The sequence below is a fragment of the Mauremys reevesii genome, linkage group 4, assembly GCF_016161935.1.
Source record: "Mauremys reevesii isolate NIE-2019 linkage group 4, ASM1616193v1, whole genome shotgun sequence".
Lineage (NCBI taxonomy): Eukaryota > Metazoa > Chordata > Testudines > Geoemydidae > Mauremys > Mauremys reevesii.
In genome coordinates this window covers 83,120,166-83,140,586 of record NC_052626.1, presented here as the reverse complement: position 1 = coordinate 83,140,586, position 20,421 = coordinate 83,120,166, and the positions used below count along the sequence as shown (strand labels likewise).

The 20,421-nt window shown below is 39.7% G+C and overlaps 1 protein-coding gene across 1 annotated transcript; it reads right to left on the bottom strand.

The window, feature by feature from the left end:
* Positions 1 to 12,368: 12,368 nt before the first annotated feature.
* FGF19 (fibroblast growth factor 19) lies at positions 12,369 to 18,805 on the bottom strand. Its single transcript, XM_039537959.1, has 3 exons — positions 18,341 to 18,805; positions 17,923 to 18,026; positions 12,369 to 13,977 (listed from the first exon to the last, which is right to left on the bottom strand). The coding sequence occupies exons 1-3, from the start codon at positions 18,573 to 18,575 to the stop codon at positions 13,645 to 13,647; spliced, it is 672 nt and encodes a 223-aa protein (XP_039393893.1). The 5' UTR covers positions 18,576 to 18,805; the 3' UTR covers positions 12,369 to 13,644.
* Between the last annotated feature and the right edge of the window lie 1,616 nt (positions 18,806 to 20,421).

The window sequence follows — 20,421 nt, the reverse complement described above, 5'->3', positions numbered from 1 at the left end:
TTGATTAGATGGCCTCTTAGGGACCATTATAAGGTGGTATACCTTTAGAGCAGCCCCCCACCTCCCCCGGTGCAGAAACGGCCAGCTAATCAGGGTGCTGACAATCCCCATCCGTACTGTACCTCAGTCTTGATTGCATTTAATTGCATTTGCCATTAGTTTAAAATTTAAACTAATAGCAAATGCAATCCTTGGGAGTCAGAACACATAATCACTAATATTATAATGAACGGAGTTGGCACATAATCGTCTTGTCTATTGTGTTAATGGCTTGTATCTTTTGCTTAGGCAGGCAATATTTTATCTCTCCTGTATATTGGAAGTGAGTTTGTTTGAATTTGGCTGTTGTCACTGCAGTATTTGCATTTGACTATTGTTAGTTAATTTTTTAATTTTAAGAAATTGAGTAACAAGACAACCACATCTACTTTGACAAATGGAACTCCAATTGCTGCAAAGGCAGGAAAATGTAGCTTAGCTGACAAGAGATACAAGATGGGGGGGAAAGTGAATTAATGGCAATTGAAGTTCACCTGTTAAAGTAATCAGTGGACACTAGGTGGCACAATAAACACAGAAATATCTATCTTCACATTTCTTTTCTATTCGCTATCAGTTTTGTGGTTAACCACTAGAGGGTGCACGGGTGCTTTCCATTTATATAAATAAAAATATAAAACAGTAGCACAAATTAATGAAGAAACAAGATTAAAAAAACAAAAGCAATAAACACAACAATGATGTTCAGATTATAAAAAGGGGCCATATATCCATTGTGACATTGGTAGTTAAGCCTAGGCTGTTTTATTTATATTTTATCTACTTTTTGTTTTGTATAAACTGCATCCAGAAATTAAAAATCAACCAAAAATATTCAGATTTCCAGCTGTGGGAAATTTTTGTAATGAACCCCCAAACTAGTCATTACAAATCTGAAATTGAGTCCAGATGGGTTTAGATTAGCATTTGGTATTTTGTTGCATGTTTTTAACCAAAACTCTGATATCTTGCAATATCAGGCAATAGTTTGGTTACTATTTTGAACTGGTTGAAAAATTGCCATCACAATGAAAAAAATCAAACAAAAAATGGTCATGAACATTGTTTTCTTGTTTTTCAGCTAGGAAAGAGATGAGTTACAGACATATGGTTACATGAAAGGTCATCTAAATTTTGTGTTCTAAAGTGAAGCTGAGAGTATTTCTGAGTGAACGTGTGTTTATTTATAGTTGCCAGTTGAATATGTACAAGACTCACAGAAACCAACACTGAATAAAAGATTTATCTGAGCCCCTACAAACCACGTCTTCGTCCCTGCAGTCAGATTCACATGGGCAGATCTTCATGCCTACATGAAGCCAGCTTGAATATGACACCACCTTGGTGTAAGGATCTTCCCATGTAGATCAATTTGCAGTATTGGACCTGATTAGGGGCTCCTGGCTGCCCATTAGCACTCTCTGCTAGTCAGGCATCACATTGCCACCACTCCCTGTCTCAGTTTTCTTCCCCAGGGTGGAACTCCTTAGCTCTCCACACACTACTCTGTGGTGGAAATGACTTAACCCTTTCCAGGGTAGCAAAAGACCAAGTAAAAAGTCCCAGTAAACAAAGTTCTTCTGCCCTTTGGGGGCTTGTCTTCAACCTATCCTCTGGGCCCTGTTCCCAGCCCCTTCCTGAGCTACTTTGAGAGTCACTTTGGGTTAGAGCACAAGCTGGTTCCCTTGGCATACCATTCTCAGGGTCTTCCATCAAAACCTACCCACTACTGTCAGACTGAGTTCTCTCAGCCCTCATGCAAGGCCCAAATGTTCATTAAACGATCATCTGATTCGCCTTAATCTTGCCCCCTCAATCTGGGAGGCAGCTAATTAGTTTTGCCACAGGTGGGCTGGCTGCCCCATCTCCCCTTAATGGGGCTGGTCACCCTGTGACAGCCCTCCCCACAGAAAAACATAGCTCAGTTTTGCATAATTATATCTGTGAGTTAACTGGACAATTTCACCGTTGATCTTGCATTTTTGGCTTTTTACACTGATGTAATGCTGTGTTGAATCATGCCACTAGTGTTCTTTTAATGACCATATATAGGCTTATGCTATATCTCATTTTAGACACTAAAAATTCTATTAAAATTATTTTTAATGTATAAAGCTAGACCAAGATGTATCAGGAATGTAATATTCTTTATAACAAACTCACAGACTACTGCTTTTATCTCCTTTCAGCTTGACTACTGTAACTCCTCCTTTATGACTCTCTCAAGTTCGGTTTGCCAGAAATATGGAAGCTGCAATCCATCTCCTTGCATGAAGTTGGTAGAACCTCACATCCATTATCAGAAATCTTCATTGGCAGGCTGCCCATATTGGAGTCCAAAATAACATTTCCATCTTCTCTGTTTTCCATGGAATTACTGTCTTCCACTTCATATCTCTCTGATTTCACCTATTTCTGTTCTGCAACCCGTTCCCTTATATTTTGCAAACACAAGATTTCTTCCTGCAGGCTCCATGTGGTATTATTTTAAAGTTTCCATTACTAAGGGTAGGTCTATACTTACCGTGTGGGTCGACGCGGTGAGTTCGACTTCTTGGAGTTCGAACTATCGCGTCTAATCAAGACGCGATAGTTCGAACTCCCCACGCGCTCCGGTCGACTCCGGAACTCCACCACCGAGAACGGCAGTGGCGGAGTCGACCTTGGAGCCGCAGACTTCGTTCCCGTGGCGTCTGGACGGGTGAGTAGCCCGAACTAAGGTACTTTGACTTCAGCTACGCTATTTGCGTAGCTGAAGTCGCGTACCTTAGTTCGACTCCCCCCCCTTAGTGTAGACCAGGCCTTAGGCTCCATTTTCCCTGTCCCTTAGCTAGCTGAGATGCAGAGAGTGGTGTTAATATCACCCCTTCAGCAGAGCTACTATGGCAGTAGAATTCTATTTGTTGGTTGCCCTACACAGTGAAAATAATTCCATGCTCATAACTGATGTAAACAGAATTTGATAATAGTTGAACCTGATAGCCTATCAGGTCTCTTCCAACCCAGACTTTTGTGATGCTCCTTTTGATGATCAAGCAAAAAAAAAAATACAAAAACACTAACCAAACATCTAGCAGCTCCCATCTCAAGCTAGGTGATAATAATAAATATTGAGCAAGAACATTGAAAATTAATCTTTATCTAAAACATATTTAATATAAAGCTACTGAAAAAAATGAGAGCTGATCTGTTGGCTCTGGTGAGATCTTGTAGTTGTATTGAAAAGGAACAGAAGAATCTCTTTGAGGTAGAATCAGACATGATTAAAGACATGGAAGCATTCAGAAGAGTCTTGTACATTCTGAAATTTAAAAGATTAGGTTTCTTTAGGGCTAAATAATCCTCAGCCCCTAAGCAAATGTTTGAGGTCAGGAAAGGGGAGAAGTCAAAATAAGCCTCATCTTACCTCGCTCCCCTGTTCAAAGACTAGGGACAATTGCTGTCCCTTCACTCTGAAGCTCAGAATCTGCTCCCTCTGTATGTCCCCAAGCGTTCATAGTGTTCCAAAATGGGCAGGGAAGAGGTGGAACAATGGCACCACCCCACCAGTCAGATGAACAGGACCCCTGGAAAGTACATTGCACCACTCAAAAGAAAGGATGTACAACCTCTGGACCACAATCTCTCTCTCAGATCTGCAAGGGGTGAAGCACCCCAGCTCCTCCTCCAGTACAGGCCTTTGTATAAATCAGCCAGTCTGGCTCCTGGTCATTAAAAGAGAATCATAGCAGTGACATTATACAGGTGTACACAGTTATGAGTAAAGGAGCTCAGTCAGGGGCTGCTGTTTACTTTTTCCCATATGACAAGAGGCCACTCAAGGAAATTAAGTTAATACATTTAATATGGATAAAAGGTCATGAATTTTTACACAACAAAAATTGTACAACTCACTGTCAGAGGCAACAATTGAGCCTCCTCAATGGTTTTGATTCACAGCAGTGTTAGATATTTAAAGAATAGAAAAGAAGTTTTGTTACTCTACTCATGATTAAAATTGGAAGGTCTGTCAATCTTCATGCTCAAAGGAATAAACTAGGGTAAAGAAAAAATAGCACTCATAACTCATAAACATGTAGGAATTTAGGATCTCTGCTCTGGAGCACACTGGGCCATCTAGTCTCATTTCATTTGGCCTATGCTGCACATATCAAAGGAAGGCAAACCTTTCTTAGTATTGCACAATGTCCAGAAGAAATGTCTCCTTTGCTCCAGTATTGCATAAGATCAGAAATAAATTTTCCCTTTGGTACAATATTTCATAAACTCTGGAAGATATTTTTCCCATGCTATAGTATTGCATGATTGTCAAGGTCCATGATGCAACATAGCACCTTCCTTTGAAGTATCCAGCATAAACCACATGACGCTTGACTAGATGGATGAGTCTGTTCCAATGTGATGATATCTATATTTCTATGTGACTATCTGAGTCATAGTTGATTGTCCCTGTATTGATTATAAATGAAATAGACTTCAGCACACTTAGATAAAAAGCAATTAATTTAATCATTTACAACTGAATTATGAACTACTGCTTTTTGTAGCTGTCATGAAGCTTTCTGATATAGGTCTCATGTATGCCAGAGACAGTTTCCCAAATGTTATCTGCTCACCTCCCTTAAGATCAAAATAAGTAACAGGCTTTCCCTAAGGCATTGGTCCACTTCCTCAGCTAAGGTTCTGGCCTTTGTTTTGAATGAGGTGGGGTTGGTGTTTGTAGCTATGTCAGTATGGATTATGGATTATGATTTTGTTTTCTTGAGCCTGCAACATTAATTGTCCTAAGGCAGCACTGTTTTTTGGCATCATCTGAGACACACTGCACTGTCTCTCATATAGTCATTATTTTTGTCCTTTTTTTGTTGTGTAGTTTACCTTAAATCTAAAATAAAGTCATTTAAACTGAAAGCCTAGGGTTACTCTTTGTATAGAGAAAAGCATAACACCAGATTTCACAAGGGTTGGGGTAATGAAGGAAATTGACTTCCTATTGATGCACCATGCACAGGATACACTATTATTTTTATTATTTGTATTACTATAGCGCCTAGGAGCATAGGTGCTGACTTCCGGTGTTCCTGGAGGGGGCTTGACCCCAGCTCTGCCCCAGGCCCAGCCCACACTCCTCCCCTTCCCCCAAGTCCCCACCTCGACACTGCCACTTCCCACCCCCGCTCCAGCCCAGCCCCCAGCCCCACTCCACCCCTTTCCCTAAGCCCCCATCTCCAGAGCACCCATGGGAAGTTGGTGCCTATGCCTAGGAGATATAATGGGCTAGAACACCATTGTGCTAGGCACTGCACATACAAAGAACAAAAGATGGTCCCTGCCCCAATACTAGTGTGAGAAATACCCTAAGGCAAAGGCTTTTTATTTTTTCTGACATGGCTGAATGTTTAGTTAGTAGGCAACAGCATAATCAATGATGCAGTTAGCTATGTTCTTAAACTCTTACAAGGATATTGTCTTATATATACTAAAACTGGGTAAACTATTATGTAATGTAGCTCAACCTGAAATTTGAATGATGTCATTAATTACAGTAGTTCACCAGTTCTCCTGAGTTTATTTCATAGGAAATATTACAAAACATAAAACAATACATTAAACTTTGTTTTAAATCGATAGTATATCAGGCTGGTATAATGGACCAGATTCTGATCTCCTTTACACTGGTGGAAATCCTGAGTAACTCAGTTGACATCAATGGCTATGTCTACACTGAACACCAGTATTAGCGGCATGTAGGCTGTGTAGCTACACACTGCAGTGAAAACAAGCTACATCCACACTAAGGTGTGTAGCTACACGTCAGTGAAAGGCTCTGGTGGGGGAGGCAGCATGGAAAAGCTTCAGCAGCTCCCTGTTGCTGGACCTTTCCTGCCAGCCAGAGCCTTTCTCCGTTGCCAAAGTCTTTCACTGGGGTGAGAAAAGCCCCTAGCAGGAGGAAGTCTAGGAAAAAGCTCCAGAAGCAGGGACCTGGAAGAACATTTCCCTGCTGCCTTCCCACTGCCAGAGTCTTTCACTACATCAGGGAAAGGCTTCAGGAATGGGAGAGGCAGTAAGACACTCTATTGCTAAAAACAGCGGTATAGCCCAGGGATGCACTGCTCAGGCATGTAAAGAAGCATGTAGGATATATGCCTGGATACATACCTACAGGCTTCAGGCATGTCTTTGCTCTACTCACCTAAGCAGTGCCTCACCATCTACACTGCTATTTATACCTGCACTAGGGGGGACTAGCTGTGTATGTACGCTACACAGTGCCATAAGAAGTGTGCAGTGTAACACCTAATGTGGGTACTTTGAATTTACACTGGTATGAGTGAGGTCAGAATCAGATTCAAGAAATGACAGTCTCAGGCCCTGCTCCAGAAAAGATATGTGCATATGATCACCTTGATTAACTGTGAGCAGCTTCATTGCTTTCAATAAAAAGGTTGAACTGTTTTAGCTGAACCTTTCCAAAAAAATCCAGACTGAGGCAGATACCTGTTCTGAAAAATTTCAGTCTCAACAGTTAAAGTTTGTCAAAGTTACAAGAGGTTGAAAACAGAGTCACATAATAGAAAGTGTTTGGTATGCTTAATGCTACCAGCACCATCTACAATTATTAAATGAGCAGGAAAGAGGGAGCAATCTGATTGGCTAATGAAGTTCTAACCTGTATAATTGTGGGTCAATAACTGAAAGATGTCAGAACTACTTAGACATATCACAACAGAGAAGCACTACACAAGTTTTCTTTGCTACAAACAATTAAATAAATAAGGCAACTGTGCCCAGACAAAATGGCAATAAATAATTCACATTTTCGTATGGAACCTATCAAGTACTTTTTTGTTTGTCAGTAAATGTAGTACTCAGGACTGGCACACCATTGTCATTTGTCAGCACAAGGTTCCCCACCAATCCTCTGCCAGTGTTGACTTCGAGAGATCACCAATGGAGGCAAGAGGGTAGTTCAGGCTCCATAGCAATTCAATCATTGGCATCTTTCCAAGTCTTTCAACAAGGGTACAAATTGAGATGGTGATTTTCATGGTGTCAACGCATGTCCATTGGAGTCAATTACATTCATTTCTCGTAGTCCACCGAACATCCATAAGCTGGTAATAGTTTTGGGACACTACTGATCTGGGCTGTATTGGTTTAAAAAGAGATGTGCTTCCCCTGCCCACAGTGCCACTCTTAAAGTGTCTATTTCTTCACGGAATTCATGCTGAAGATTTCAGAAGGTGATTTAATACATCTTTTTTTAATATCTTTTCTTAATCAAGGCATGTCTCCAAATAATATTATATTATTTTTCATAATAAAGGGAGATTATTGGTACAGCCATGTTGGAAAACAAGGAGATGGTCCAGAAACTATGTATCTATCTGTATGTGTATCTTAGGGTTTTTGATAGTGCTCATCACTGTGCTAGCTAGGTGCTTGGTCTTTAGGGCAAGATCTGGACTTGATGAGTCTTTTTCTCTTTTCCTCTGATTGGGATAAAGATATCTTTTTTTATTCTCTTCCCAATTCCCCATTAATTTTACTACTCTGTAAAAGAAGAGGGTCTCATAACATGCCCTGAAAGTGGTCAGACTTTTCTAGAAAAAAAATTAAGACCTTGGAGTTAGGATTTTTAAATTTTAAATCCAGGACTGTATGTCAACAGTTGATGAAGAAAGCCTAACCCAGTTAAACATGTAGGAAATCAGCCTACTCTTATCACAAATATTGGGGATATTACTGCATTGTTGGAAAATCTTGACTAATAGTAAAGAAGCTAATAGCACATTCAAAAGTATCTATGTTGATCCATAGAAATCTAAGATATTTCTTAGATTTATGTGAATAAAAGAAATTTGATACATTTGCACGGTTTAAAGACGATCAGCGCAGTCACCTGATAGTCAAAAATCAATATAATGGAATAAAAGAGTTTGCATAAATGTCCATCAATAGTCTTGTCATAGGTAAATCAGCAACATCTTACTGTCTTATGAAATTTTATAAGACTTACAAATATTTTCTGACTGGAAATATTGTGGTAATTCTCAGAATCTCCAATTAAAAATTATAGTTCTACAGTATTTTAATTTTACAAGATTCTTCTGCATCTAATGCTGGAATGTTTTTTGGCTGGGTTTTTTTTTTGGGGGGGGTATAATAAAACATTTCTGAGTAACTCTCTGAAAGATACCAAGTGACTCAGCTTTATTTATGGTTGTCCTAAATAAATAAATAGCTGAGATTTTCAAAGCTGCTTAAGAAATTTGGGTGCTCAGTTCCCAAATGGGAATTTGATGTCCAGAAACCTTAAGCACCTTTACAAATCTCAATCTATGTAACTAATTCAAATAAATCTAGTCTTTTGGCTTGGTTCTTCTCCCCTGGAAGTAAATGACAAAATTTCCTCTGATCTCCAGGGTTGTTAGATTGATCCTATACATCAAAATTACTGAATAGTTCAAGACTACAAAATATTAGCAATATTTTTGACTATATCACTCTATTCCTTAGCTTAAAGAAGAGGTCCCAGTCTGATGGGATTTATGAAAAAAACTACACAATGGATTAAATTTATCCCTAATGCAAACAAGTGCATCTCCTGTTGACTTTGGACTCTCACTGGCTTCAAAGGGAGGTGCATTTGTTTTCATCAGGCCTGAATTTGCCCAAAGTGAAAGCAATTTTTATGAAAAAATGGATTTAGACCTTCCCACCATGCCTTCTCCCTAGAGGCACAGAACACTTGTGGCAAAGTATACAGTATCTCAAAGGACTTTGCAAATATTTGGTCTTGGTACTGTTATCTCAAACATCCATCACTCTAATATTATGGTATTCGCTTGAAAGGCATTGTTCATCCTTCATGCTTTGCAAAGACATCAGATAGAAATGTCCACTGTCTCTTCCTTTCAACAGTTTACTCATAGTTTGAACAATTGTAGCTTCTAACTGGGATTCACACTCAAACATCGGACACCAATCCTTTAAAATATTTTAGGGCTGTAAAATGTCATTATAAATCTAAGGAGAGTGCAAACAATTTACCATATTTGGCAAACTATAGTCAGCCTTTGGCTTATACAGTGCAGTTCATGATGGTTATGTTGTGTATATTCCCACCATCAACGCAAGACAATAACTGTTTAAATGTTTTGCATACCAAGTTCCTAACCTAGTCAGGTGTCTAGTAGTAAGAAAAAACATTTTCCTATCATCATTCCATTTGAGGCTGTTTTATTGTCAAATCTCATAAGGAAGCAGTCAGGCCTAGTCAATGCTTGGATGGGAAACCTCCAAGGAAAAATTAAGTGCTACAGAAAGTGGTGTTGGTGATTCAGTTTCTGGCATTCTTCTCTCTGACTTACCATGCTGTATTGCTGGTGTGAGATATAAAACCAAAACTGTCAGCACATGGATTCAGTGAGATCTCAGAATCCTTTTCACAAATGTAAGGATGTTAACCCCTGTGCTCTAGCCAAATACTATCTGAGTAATTACGTTCTGTCTACCTGAAATTCCATGTGTAGTTTAATTAGAAAAGGTATACAAAAAAAGGGGATAGAGAATAAGACTGAGAATATATTATTGCCCTTATATAAATCCATGGTACGCCCACATCTCGAATACTGTGTACAGATGTGGTCTCCTCACCTCAAAAAAGATATTCTAGCACTAGAAAAGGTTCAGAAAAGGGCAACTAAAATGATTAGGGGTTTGGAGAGGGTCCCATATAAGGAAAGATTAAAGAGGCTAGGTCTCTTCAGCTTGGAAAAGAGGAGACTAAGGGGGGATATGATAGAGGTATATAAAATCATGAGTGATGTTGAGAAAGTGGATAAGGAAAAGTTATTTACTTATTCCCATAATACAAGAACTAGGGGTCACCAAATGAAATTAATAGGCAGCAGGTTTAAAACAAATAAAAGGAAGTTCTTCTTCACGCAGCACACAGTCAACCTGTGGAACTCCTTACCTGAGGAGGTTGTGAAGTCTAGGACTATAACAGTGTTTAAAAGAGAACTGGATAAATTCATGGTGGTGAAGTCCATAAATGGCTATTAGCTAGGATGGGTAAAGAATGGTGTTCCTACCCTCTGTTCGTCAGAGGATGGAGATGGATGGCAGGAGAGAGATCACTTGATCATTGCCTGTTAGGTTCACTCCCTCTGGGGCACCTGGCATTGGCCACTGTCAGTAGACAGATACTGGGCTAGATGGACCTTTGGTCTGACCCGGTACGGCCGTTCTTATGTTCTTATGTTCAGTCAGATCTCAAGTGTTGTTTATATCCTCATTGTTGGCAGTCAAAAGTTGACCTATCTGATCCCATCAGCCACACATTTATTCTCCAAGTTACGATTCTAATCAGACTGCCTTTTATTCACAGGGTAGCCCATGAGATCTTTCCTCACATTAAATGTGCTCTTGGGTCCATTTTTTGAACCCCTCTCTGAAGAGTCACTATATTTCCTGACAATTAAGGTCAGCTTTCTAGTAGCTGTAACACTTCTCCTAAACTGTTTTGTAGGGCTGGTCAAAACTTTTTCATCGACATTTTTTTAAATTAAAAATTCGGTTTTTGACTAAACAATTTTTTTTGTGAAATATCTGCTTTTCACAGAAAATGTTGATTTTTTTTGTTGAGAAACTGAACAGTCAAACCTCAAAAAGTTTTGTGCTAAATTAAACATGAAAAACTGGATAATATCTCTCATGATGCACTATGGCCAGGAGACTCACAGGATCAACAACCATGGCTCAGCAAGTGAGGAGACCATGGGGCACCATGGAGTTGTAGTCCACCCCAGAAACTCAGTTAATAGAGGAGAATGGGGACATAAGGAACCTGAACTTCAGTTCCCATGAGCTACTGTGGGAGCTTTTTCCAAACTGAAATGTTCAGTTTTTAATTTCTTGCTGGAAAGTAAAAATTTTCTCCAGAAAAATAACCCATTTTCTACCTTGCTCTATTGTTGGGTAGTGTTGTAGTTTTTCTATAAAAGGCAGAACACTCCTCCCTAGAGGTGTCTGCATTTCACAGGTGGATGAAGTGATCTTTATATGTTAATACATAAATCCATTTGTAAAGTTTGTAGAATGGTTTGGGGGGGGGGCTTTGGATGAAAATCACTACATACATTTTATTCACTGTCATTTCATGTCTGTTTTAAGGGTACAGATGCTATAGTGCACACAGACTAGAATACCCTTTGTCCATGCTAGGAGTTTTGCCAAACGACAGCCAGAAACCAAAGTAACTGCATCTGTGCAACTCCTTTGTGCATACCTATTTGCACCTGTGCAGTTTACCCTTGCTTGAAACCAAGTGGTTCAAATCACAGCTTATACCAGCTTTGCCAGTCTACAATAAGGATTTCCAGCAGTGCAACTGCTGCAGTATGTGGCTGCTGGAAGAAAGGCAAATTATCAGGTATATAAGTCCCTAAATTGTTTATGGAAAGCTACTGCACACTTTTCAACAGTTTAGAAAGGGTTTAAGGACACTACTGCAAAATTAAAGCAAGCAGAGCTTTATAAAATGCCCCTGAATCCATGCTCATGAGCATTTTTCTTTCTTTTCCTCATAAAAGGAAACACAGAGTTTAAACTGGAGCTTCAGTAAGATGTTATGCCAGAGAACCAGAACTTGGGGCCTGACTCACTGAAGTCAATGGGAATTATGGGGATGGAGAGAGCTCAATATACCCCAGGGTCAGCACTTAGTGAACAGTCTCCTTCTTGGACTTTTTCCACAAGTACAGAATCTCCCCTCGTTTTAGAATCGTATCTGGCCTGCCTTGCTTCTGTAAACTGTGTTCATCAGATTACATTTAATTTGCAACAGAGACATTGTTGACATCCTGAAAGCAGCACTCTAATCCTGCCTGTACAGATTCCATTTCTAGCTCTGTTACTCACTGCATGAGTTTGGCCATGTTGCTTTGTTTCTCTGTGCCTCAGTTTCTTCATCTACAGCATGGGGATAATAACACCTACCTTACAAGGGTGTAGTGAAATTTAATCCAATAATGTATATAAAGCTCTTTGAAGTCTTTGAGTAAAAGGTGCCGCATAATTATTGAAACAGAGTCAGTTAGATTTTATGTTGGAGATGATTTTTTAATTACAAATTTACACACTAAATTACTGACAACATCACAGAAAATTTAAATAAAAGTTATATTTTCCTTACGATTTCATGATTACAAAACTTCACAAAATTTGTTAAAACTAAAAAAACTTCATGAGTACATAAATAGAATTTTAAGTATAAATAACAGTAACAAAATAAACAGATGTATGTATTCAATAAATTAATTATAAATATTGCATTGGTAATGAAGTGCTAGGTCAAGAAAATACTAACATTTCCAGTACAGTTTTCTGTATAGAAATACCTATTATAAATGAAACTTTGGAAATGGGTAATTTTCCTGGACCCCTTGTCTCACATTCCTTTTGTTGTTATTCTCTTGCTGGAATGCTAACATAGGAGAACAGGACTGAAAGCATCGTATATACATTATCGGCCATATACTACCAAGAATCACTCTACCACATATCAAAGGCAGTATTTGCCCAGTTCTGCAACATTGAAGTCAATGGGTGCAGGATCAGGCCTATATGGCCTTGAAAGAATTGCTGATGCTTTAAGGAAAAATATAAAAACATATTTGGAAGCAATTTGACCTAAACAACATTTATTTTCTGTCTTTTCTTTTAATTGCTATGGATATTTATATATAACAGGACCTTTATGACCTGAAAGTTAATCTGTTTCTACTGCTTGTTCCCTACCTGATGAACATAATTATGGATTCTGTACAGTCCTCAATCTATACATAGAATTCCCACTAACATTAATGAGAATTCTACCTCAGACCAAGGATAATACAGCTCCCAAAGAATTCATCAGCAAACATAGGTGAGCCCATAAAGAATCAAAGATCTGGTTTTCCAGTGTGAGCCCTTAGCAATAATCAAAGAAGGGAAGAAAATGCATAATATACAAGCAGAATTGTTTCTCAATGCAATGTTTAAAATGGAAAGTTGTCCCAGAACATCAGCAGCAGTTTTTTAAGAGATAGATTGAACCCTAGTTCACAGGGTAATGTTTGTTAGGTTTTGTAATCATGTTTTATTACAAATGTTTGTCTTTGAAAGGCTATGAAGTGAAGAGGTCATTAACCTCCCTGTGAATGAAAAGCTTTTGCTGCCTTTGCTCATATCAGCAGGAATCCGAGGTGAGCATAAGTAATAATAAGAGTGGTGAAAAATGTTAGTGATCTTATCACCCCAGCCATCAACAGACGGAAGGAATTTCTACATGTTCTGTATTTTTGTCAGAGGTGAACCAGTTAAGCAGTTGTTTAGATTATTTTTTTCTAAATGTGATGTGACAAAATGAATAGGTGGTTCTTAGGATGTAGCCTCAGAATGGTGCTACTATTTTACAAGTTTAGTATATTGCAAGAACAATGCTAGCACCATACCTTAAATGTTTACATATTCTACATATTACTACTGGAAAAGCTAAATAATAACCTGGTTCTGGTATTGTTTCTTTAAAACCATATTTAAAGTCAGGAGCATTAGTTATTTCTGAAAGCTGGGGCTCTTCACTGGAGATATTTTAGAGGTGATTCCAAAGGGGTCCATGCTGTCAGTTTCAAGAGGTGAAGAGAATAGATCTGATTCAAAAGTATGACTATAATCACCATATTCCACAAAATCCATTGACTCTACAGGCACGGTGTTGATCATAGGTAAGAAGTGAGACAATGGAAGAAAGTCTTTCCCTTTGAATTGTTGTCTTTGTTTGGCACTACTTAAAGACACAGAGACTCCATATTTCTTTGATTTATATACATTGTAGCCATCTGGGCGTATCTCCTCTTCAAAGGAGCAATCTTCTGCAGCATACCTGAGCTGAACAGTAAGGAGTGAAGACAATTACAGATATGTCTATGACACTTATCAGATATGATATAAATCTTGTATGTGCTTGACCCAACTCTCCTTGATGTGAGAGAGATTCAAGCCCTCTGTATTATACACAGAATACATAACAATCTCCGGGGGCATTAAAAAGTCAACATAGGCCTGATCCACACCGCTTTGCAGTCACTGGGAGTCTTTTCTTTATCCTCAATGATCTTTATTCCATCTATTACCACACAGCTGCTACAAACTCCCCTATTTTGATTTTAGGGGAAACTTTGGTAATCTTTGGTAGATACCTCAGTTTTATAAATTTTGATGAATGCTGATGTCTTAATTACAACCACGATAGCTAAGGGCCCAATCCAGCAGTCCTAATGCATACAAAACTCAATTAGAATCCCACGAGAGATTTGCCTGTGTAAGGGCTGCAAGGATCAGGTCTGCAGGAAGGCATTTTTATAAAAAACTGTGTTAAAATAAAGAAAATTAATGAATAAAAACAACAATAAAAAGGGCAAACTGCATGTTTTTTCTTGTCATTTTATTAAAATGTCTAAAAATGTATTAGTACAGTATCTCTTTCTCATCAGGCATTAATCTTATCAAACAGTTCTACTGTGACACCAATAAAGATTCTATATAGGATAATGTATTTTATAACCTGCCTAGCAATTTGTAGAATTCATCTTAGACATAGTTTATAATGTAGATATGGTATGTTGAGATTTTGTGTTATCTCAGACTTTTCCAGATCCTTTAAGTAATCACTATTTTCCTTACAACTCTGGTGTTATTTCTGTCTCAGTCATTCGAGGTGACTGAACTCTGGGCCAATAAAGGAGAATTGCTGGTTATGTCTAGGTCTTTGATGATAAAAAAAAGCAGTGTTCCTGAATGAACTCTCTACCTGTCAAAATATAACCCAGAGCACATTTGATTTTCTTTTTCAGTTGTAAAAAATCAAGCTTTGTCAAATACCATCAACAATGTAGAATAAACTGTTGTGTGTGCTATGGTTACCTTTTAAAAGTACTTTTAATGTTGAAGGAATAAAGCAAAACTTTTTGCTTTTCTCACAGATTAAGACTTGCACTATTTATCTCCATATAGTCTATCTCATAGAACTGTAAGGGACCTTGAAAGGTCATTGAGTCCAGTCCCCTGCCTTCACAGCAGGACCAAGTACTGTCCATGACAGATTTTGCCCCAGATCCCTAAATGACACCCTCAAGGATTGACTTCTCAACCCTGGGTTTAGCAGGCCCATGCTCAAACCACTGAGCTATCCCTCCCCCCAATCAAGCTGGACATCATACATTTTGAATGAATGTATATCAGGGCCAGCTTGTGAACACTTTACTTCCACAGGTGGCCAAATTATTCACACAAGTAGTCTCACTGAAGTTAATTGAATTACTCATGGAGTAAGGTACTAGTCAATGCCTGAGTAAAGGTATCATCTTGTAACTCACAGTAGATCCTGCTTCTGTACCTCCCGGTTCATCCCAGCACACCACCTCCCAGCTCATGCTGAGTAGTACATTTTCCCATTCATTTCAATGGAATTACCTTCAGAGTAAGGTACTAACCAAAATAAGTATCAGAGGGGTAGCCGTATTAGTCTGGTTCTGTAGAAGCAGCAAAGAATCCTGTGGCACCTTATAGACTAACAGACGTTTTGCAGCATGAGCTTTCGTGGGTGAATACCCACTTCTTCGGATGCATCCGAAGAAGTGGGTATTCACCCACGAAAGCTCATGCTGCAAAACGTCTGTTAGCTAACCAAAATAAGTAAGGGGAAGAGTACAAATTTTCCACTAGGCCCTGCAGAGGCTACTAGGATGGTGGGTCTAGGTGCAGAGGAGTCAGAAGACATTATGCATCAATTGCTTCCCTGCGTCACTCCGGAGCAGGTGGGTTAGGAGTGGCCAGCACATTTTAGCCAGTGTGGAAGTCCATAATTTGCTGTTGGCATAGGCCAGTAGTAAATGACTTCTTCTTCCATCCCTCAATATACACATACACCCACAAGGCATCTGGAGCAGAGTGGAAACAGGGAAAGGATAGTGCATCTTGGAAGACAAATTTTCTCTGTGGGCCAAATTCTGCTCACCTTACTTGTGTGAGTATTATTACTGAAGTTAATGGGACTTCTCATTAGAGTAAGACATTCAGGATTTGGTCCAGTACATATACAAGAGTTTGCATGGCTGTATGCTAATAACGGTCAAACATGTACCTATTCAGAATATTAATTAATATAATGAAGTATTGCTATAGTTCAATAAACAGTCATTCAATAAACAGTAAATTAAGGGCTGTTCTTTTTTTTTCTCAAAGATTATTACAATAATGCACAGTGCAACTACAAAGAGCCTGCTTCTGCTACCAGGGAAATCAGTGGGAAATCTCCCACTGACTTCTGTGGAAGGAGGATCCTATCTATAGTTATCAGTCACTGAGTATTTCAGTTTGGACATGCAATAAAAACTTCAAACTGACATTTTCCATACATGGTAGTTGGAGCCCAACACCAGATCACCTCCCTCACCTTTTCAGTTTATTAGACAATAAAAGCAAGGAAATTCAGACTTGAAAGGCAAATTCTGCCCTAGATACTCAAGTAACAATTTTATTCGGACTGATCCTTTTCTTGTTAAAGCTCATGGATGTTTTGCCATTGGGCCCACTTCTCCTGTTGAAATCAGTGGGAGTTTTGCTAAGGAAAGTAGGTTCAAGCCTTACATTTGCATTCTGGGGAAAATGCACCTTCCACCCATGCGACTCAGGTAGCTACAATGGAGTTACATGGCAATGAATTTGGACCTTTCTCATTAACTCATGCCTTGGAGTAGGTATTGCAGAGGTCTCACAAGAGCAGGACTGTATTTCTGACGTATCTAGCTGATATGCTGAAATACCTAGGCAAAAAGGCATGAGTTAACAACACCATGTCAGAGAATCGCTATAGTCCTCAGGCTCCCATAACCCTACAGGTGCACTGTTGATCACAAGTAAGAAGTGAGACAGTGGGAGAGAGTCCTTTCCTTTGAATTCTTGTTTCTGTTTGGCATGACTTAAAGAGATAGCAACCCCATATTTCTTTGATCTATACATATGGTAGCCATCTGGGCGTATCCCCTCTTCGAAGGAACAATCTTCTGCAGAATACCTAAGCTGAACAGTAAGAAGATAATTACTAATATGTCTGTATCATTTACATTCCAATGTAATGAACATGTTTTCATTTTATTGCAGATAAATAGTCACTTATCAAATAGGCATTATTGGGTCCTCTGTTCTATTTTAACTAAAAGTGGATAGAAAATTGTAAGAGGGAAAATGCAATAAAGAATGAAAATGGTCGATTGTCCTCCTTATTTTTATTTGTATTAGAAATTCTGGAAAGTTGCTTTCTCATTTGACACTAAACTTAAATTTCTACTAATAAACATTACAGTTTCATTAGACACTAATAGGGACAAAAAGTAATTAGAGAGTAATGACAAAAATTAAACAGCTCATAGTTCTGTCTACATTTTATCAACTCTCTATAGTAAAAGAACTCAACCATTTAATCTTACACATCATTTTAGTTTAGGAGGCTCTTAGACCTATTAAAATGAAAGCTTGCAGTAAACGCATCCTATTTATCTATTTATGTTGTCCAGTGTTATTTGTGTTATTGCCCAGTGACATCTATAAACTGCCTCGTTATACATTTCGATTTCATTGCTCCTTCGCGGAAGTCAGACCCTTAATGAACTGCTTGGTGGTGGATCGGCTTAAGTTGTTTTATCTGGACGCTTCCAGATAAAATCATAACAAGCCCTGAGAGCGCCTGCAACCATTCCCCCATTTGCTATGGACTTTCCCATGCCGATTCAGTGCCGCCCCCCTCCAGCTCAGTCTCCCTCTCCTGTAACTTACAAGTCCATGCAGCTTCCCGTCTTCTTCCATGCAGAGGTACCGGGAACTGTGGACGCCCTTGATCGCCACCGTGCGAACTGCCACAGCCCTGATTTCCAGCAGACCTATGCAGCAAAACCAAAACAAGCGTTCAGATGAGGGCGGGGGGGGGGGGGGGGGAGCCGTCTCCAAGCCACACACCCCCTCACCCCACCGCCTCTCAGGGCTAAATTTCACAGGTAATCGGAGGTGAAACTCATCCTGCTTCCTTCGCAAAAGAGCTCTTACTGTCAGGTACCCAAGCGCACGCTTTCCGATTTCCAGTGCTATGGGAGAATTCAGCCTCATAAGCTCACTAAGGGAATCCAGGGCGTGGGGCTCCATTCCTTTAGCCGAGATCCTGTTAATAAGTAAGACGGCAGCTTTCCCTTGTACTTACTGTGGGGACTCTGAATGCTGGTGCCATCCACTTTGCCATCACTGTTGATCCTGAGGAAGTAACTGAACAGACCATGTTTGCTGGCTGTGTATAGGTGCCTTAATCTAATAGGTTCCCCCCAGCCATAGTTCACATGTGGCCCTGCATCAGAGAAAGGCAGAGATCTGACGACCATTGCAAAGCAGAGTCCAAGCAGAGCCAGGGACGTGTAAGGTTTGCACAGGCTCCTCCACATCTTTTCCAGGTTATTTCAGTTGCAAGAGGGCTCCACGCACACCCCCCACACGCATACAGAGGCGCAAGTGCCACTAAAGGAAAGGCAGTGGCTTGGTGCTTTTTGAGCTAAATGCTTCGGGGTTGTAGTAAATGCAAAGCCAATCCCCCTGCCTTTTTATAGGTCTCTGTTATCAGCCCAATCGATACGGCTAATTCCAATTCCAATATAGAGACTTTCATAGAAGGAGTTAGTCAGAACAGTCACAACTCCCCCGCCCCCCAAGTATTGATTGGATGACATCATTTCACAGGGGACACCCTAGGGTGTTGTTTCTCTCCCCTCCCCTTCTCTCTTCCCTAAAAGCTTTATCCAGGAATCTCTCTCTTGTTTGGAATCTAGCATTTCTTATGCCTAGCAAGGCAGAAATGTGCATTCGGGTGTCAACACATACTGTATGAGGCTCACATACCAGTGCAAACCTATGCAACGTGGGATCGGCGCTGACAATGCAAGTACTGAAGCTAAAGTGGGAAAACAAGAAAGACAGTTTTCAGTCTGTGCGGGACAACTTCAGAGTCTGAAATGTTCTCTTGCCCACACAGAGCCCACGTTTTAGAACTGCGGGAGGGGGACAGATGTGGTTGTGTATAAATCAAAATCAATCAATCATAAATGAAGGTAACCCTAGGGACATCTTTTGTGGCCAAAGGCAGGAGTCATATACATGACAAGAACGATTTGATTAAAGATCACAATGCCCTAATTTACCCATGAAAGCTCAAATTCTTTGTTAAAATCAATCAGCTGTTTGGAAGGGATCTAATGCCCACTTTCTCCTGTATTTCCCTTTCAAAAAGAAAGTTAATGTCCTTAAAATGTTTTTTTTTCAGTATTAAAGATACAGTATTAAAGGTATTAATACTAAGCAAAACATTAAATGTTAAGAAAGCTCCCCTTTGTTTCTGACACTACAACACCTTTCCGCGTTCATATACCACTTCCCCAGATCTCCCTAGTCAGTAACAGGAGAGACTGCAGAGTAGGTGAAAAATAACCTTTATCCAATTTCCCTGGCGAACATTACGCCAGAGAAGAGACTGAGGAGGATGTGACCTTACGTTATCTCGATTAGCACCCACTTTTATAATTACTCACCCTTTGCCCCAGAGGCAGGTGCAGATGGAAGAGTATGCAAAACATCCGGAATCGAGATGAATAATAATAATAATAATAATAATAATAAAAATCTACAAAGCAAGGGTCAACTTCACAGCTCATCAGCCGCCCAGACAGGATCACCCGCAGTTACCAGCTAATCTTCCCACCTCCTGTTACATTTGACCAGGAGTGAGGTGCTGCAGATCAGGGAAATAATATTAATGTAACCGTTATTATTCCAATTTGTGGGTGGCCCAGCTCTGGATTCCATCCATACAGCAAAAGGAAGCCAAAGCAAACCGAACCAACAGGAGAAGAGAACACCCTGTGATGTTTTCCCCCGGAGGAGAAATACTAACAAAGAGATGGAAGCCCTCTCCACCTGCTTTCCCCAGAAGTACGTTGCGGCCATAGATTATCTGAGACATAACAATAGCCTTCACAATTGATAACGTCAAGCATGCAAGTAATTCATTTCACACTCACTCTCAATCAAGTAGAAGCAGGATGAGTCACTGAGGAATACTCAGCAGCATTGTAGTTGGTGGCTGCTGAACACGGGGCTCAGTTCCCATTCTTTATATTGGAAATGTTCTGAATATGCAACCTTTAATGGAGAGTGCTTGTGCGGGACAGGAAGCCAGTTTTTGACCTACGTATGGTCCATAATTAACCGCCACCTGTCAGGCAATATACAAATCACGTG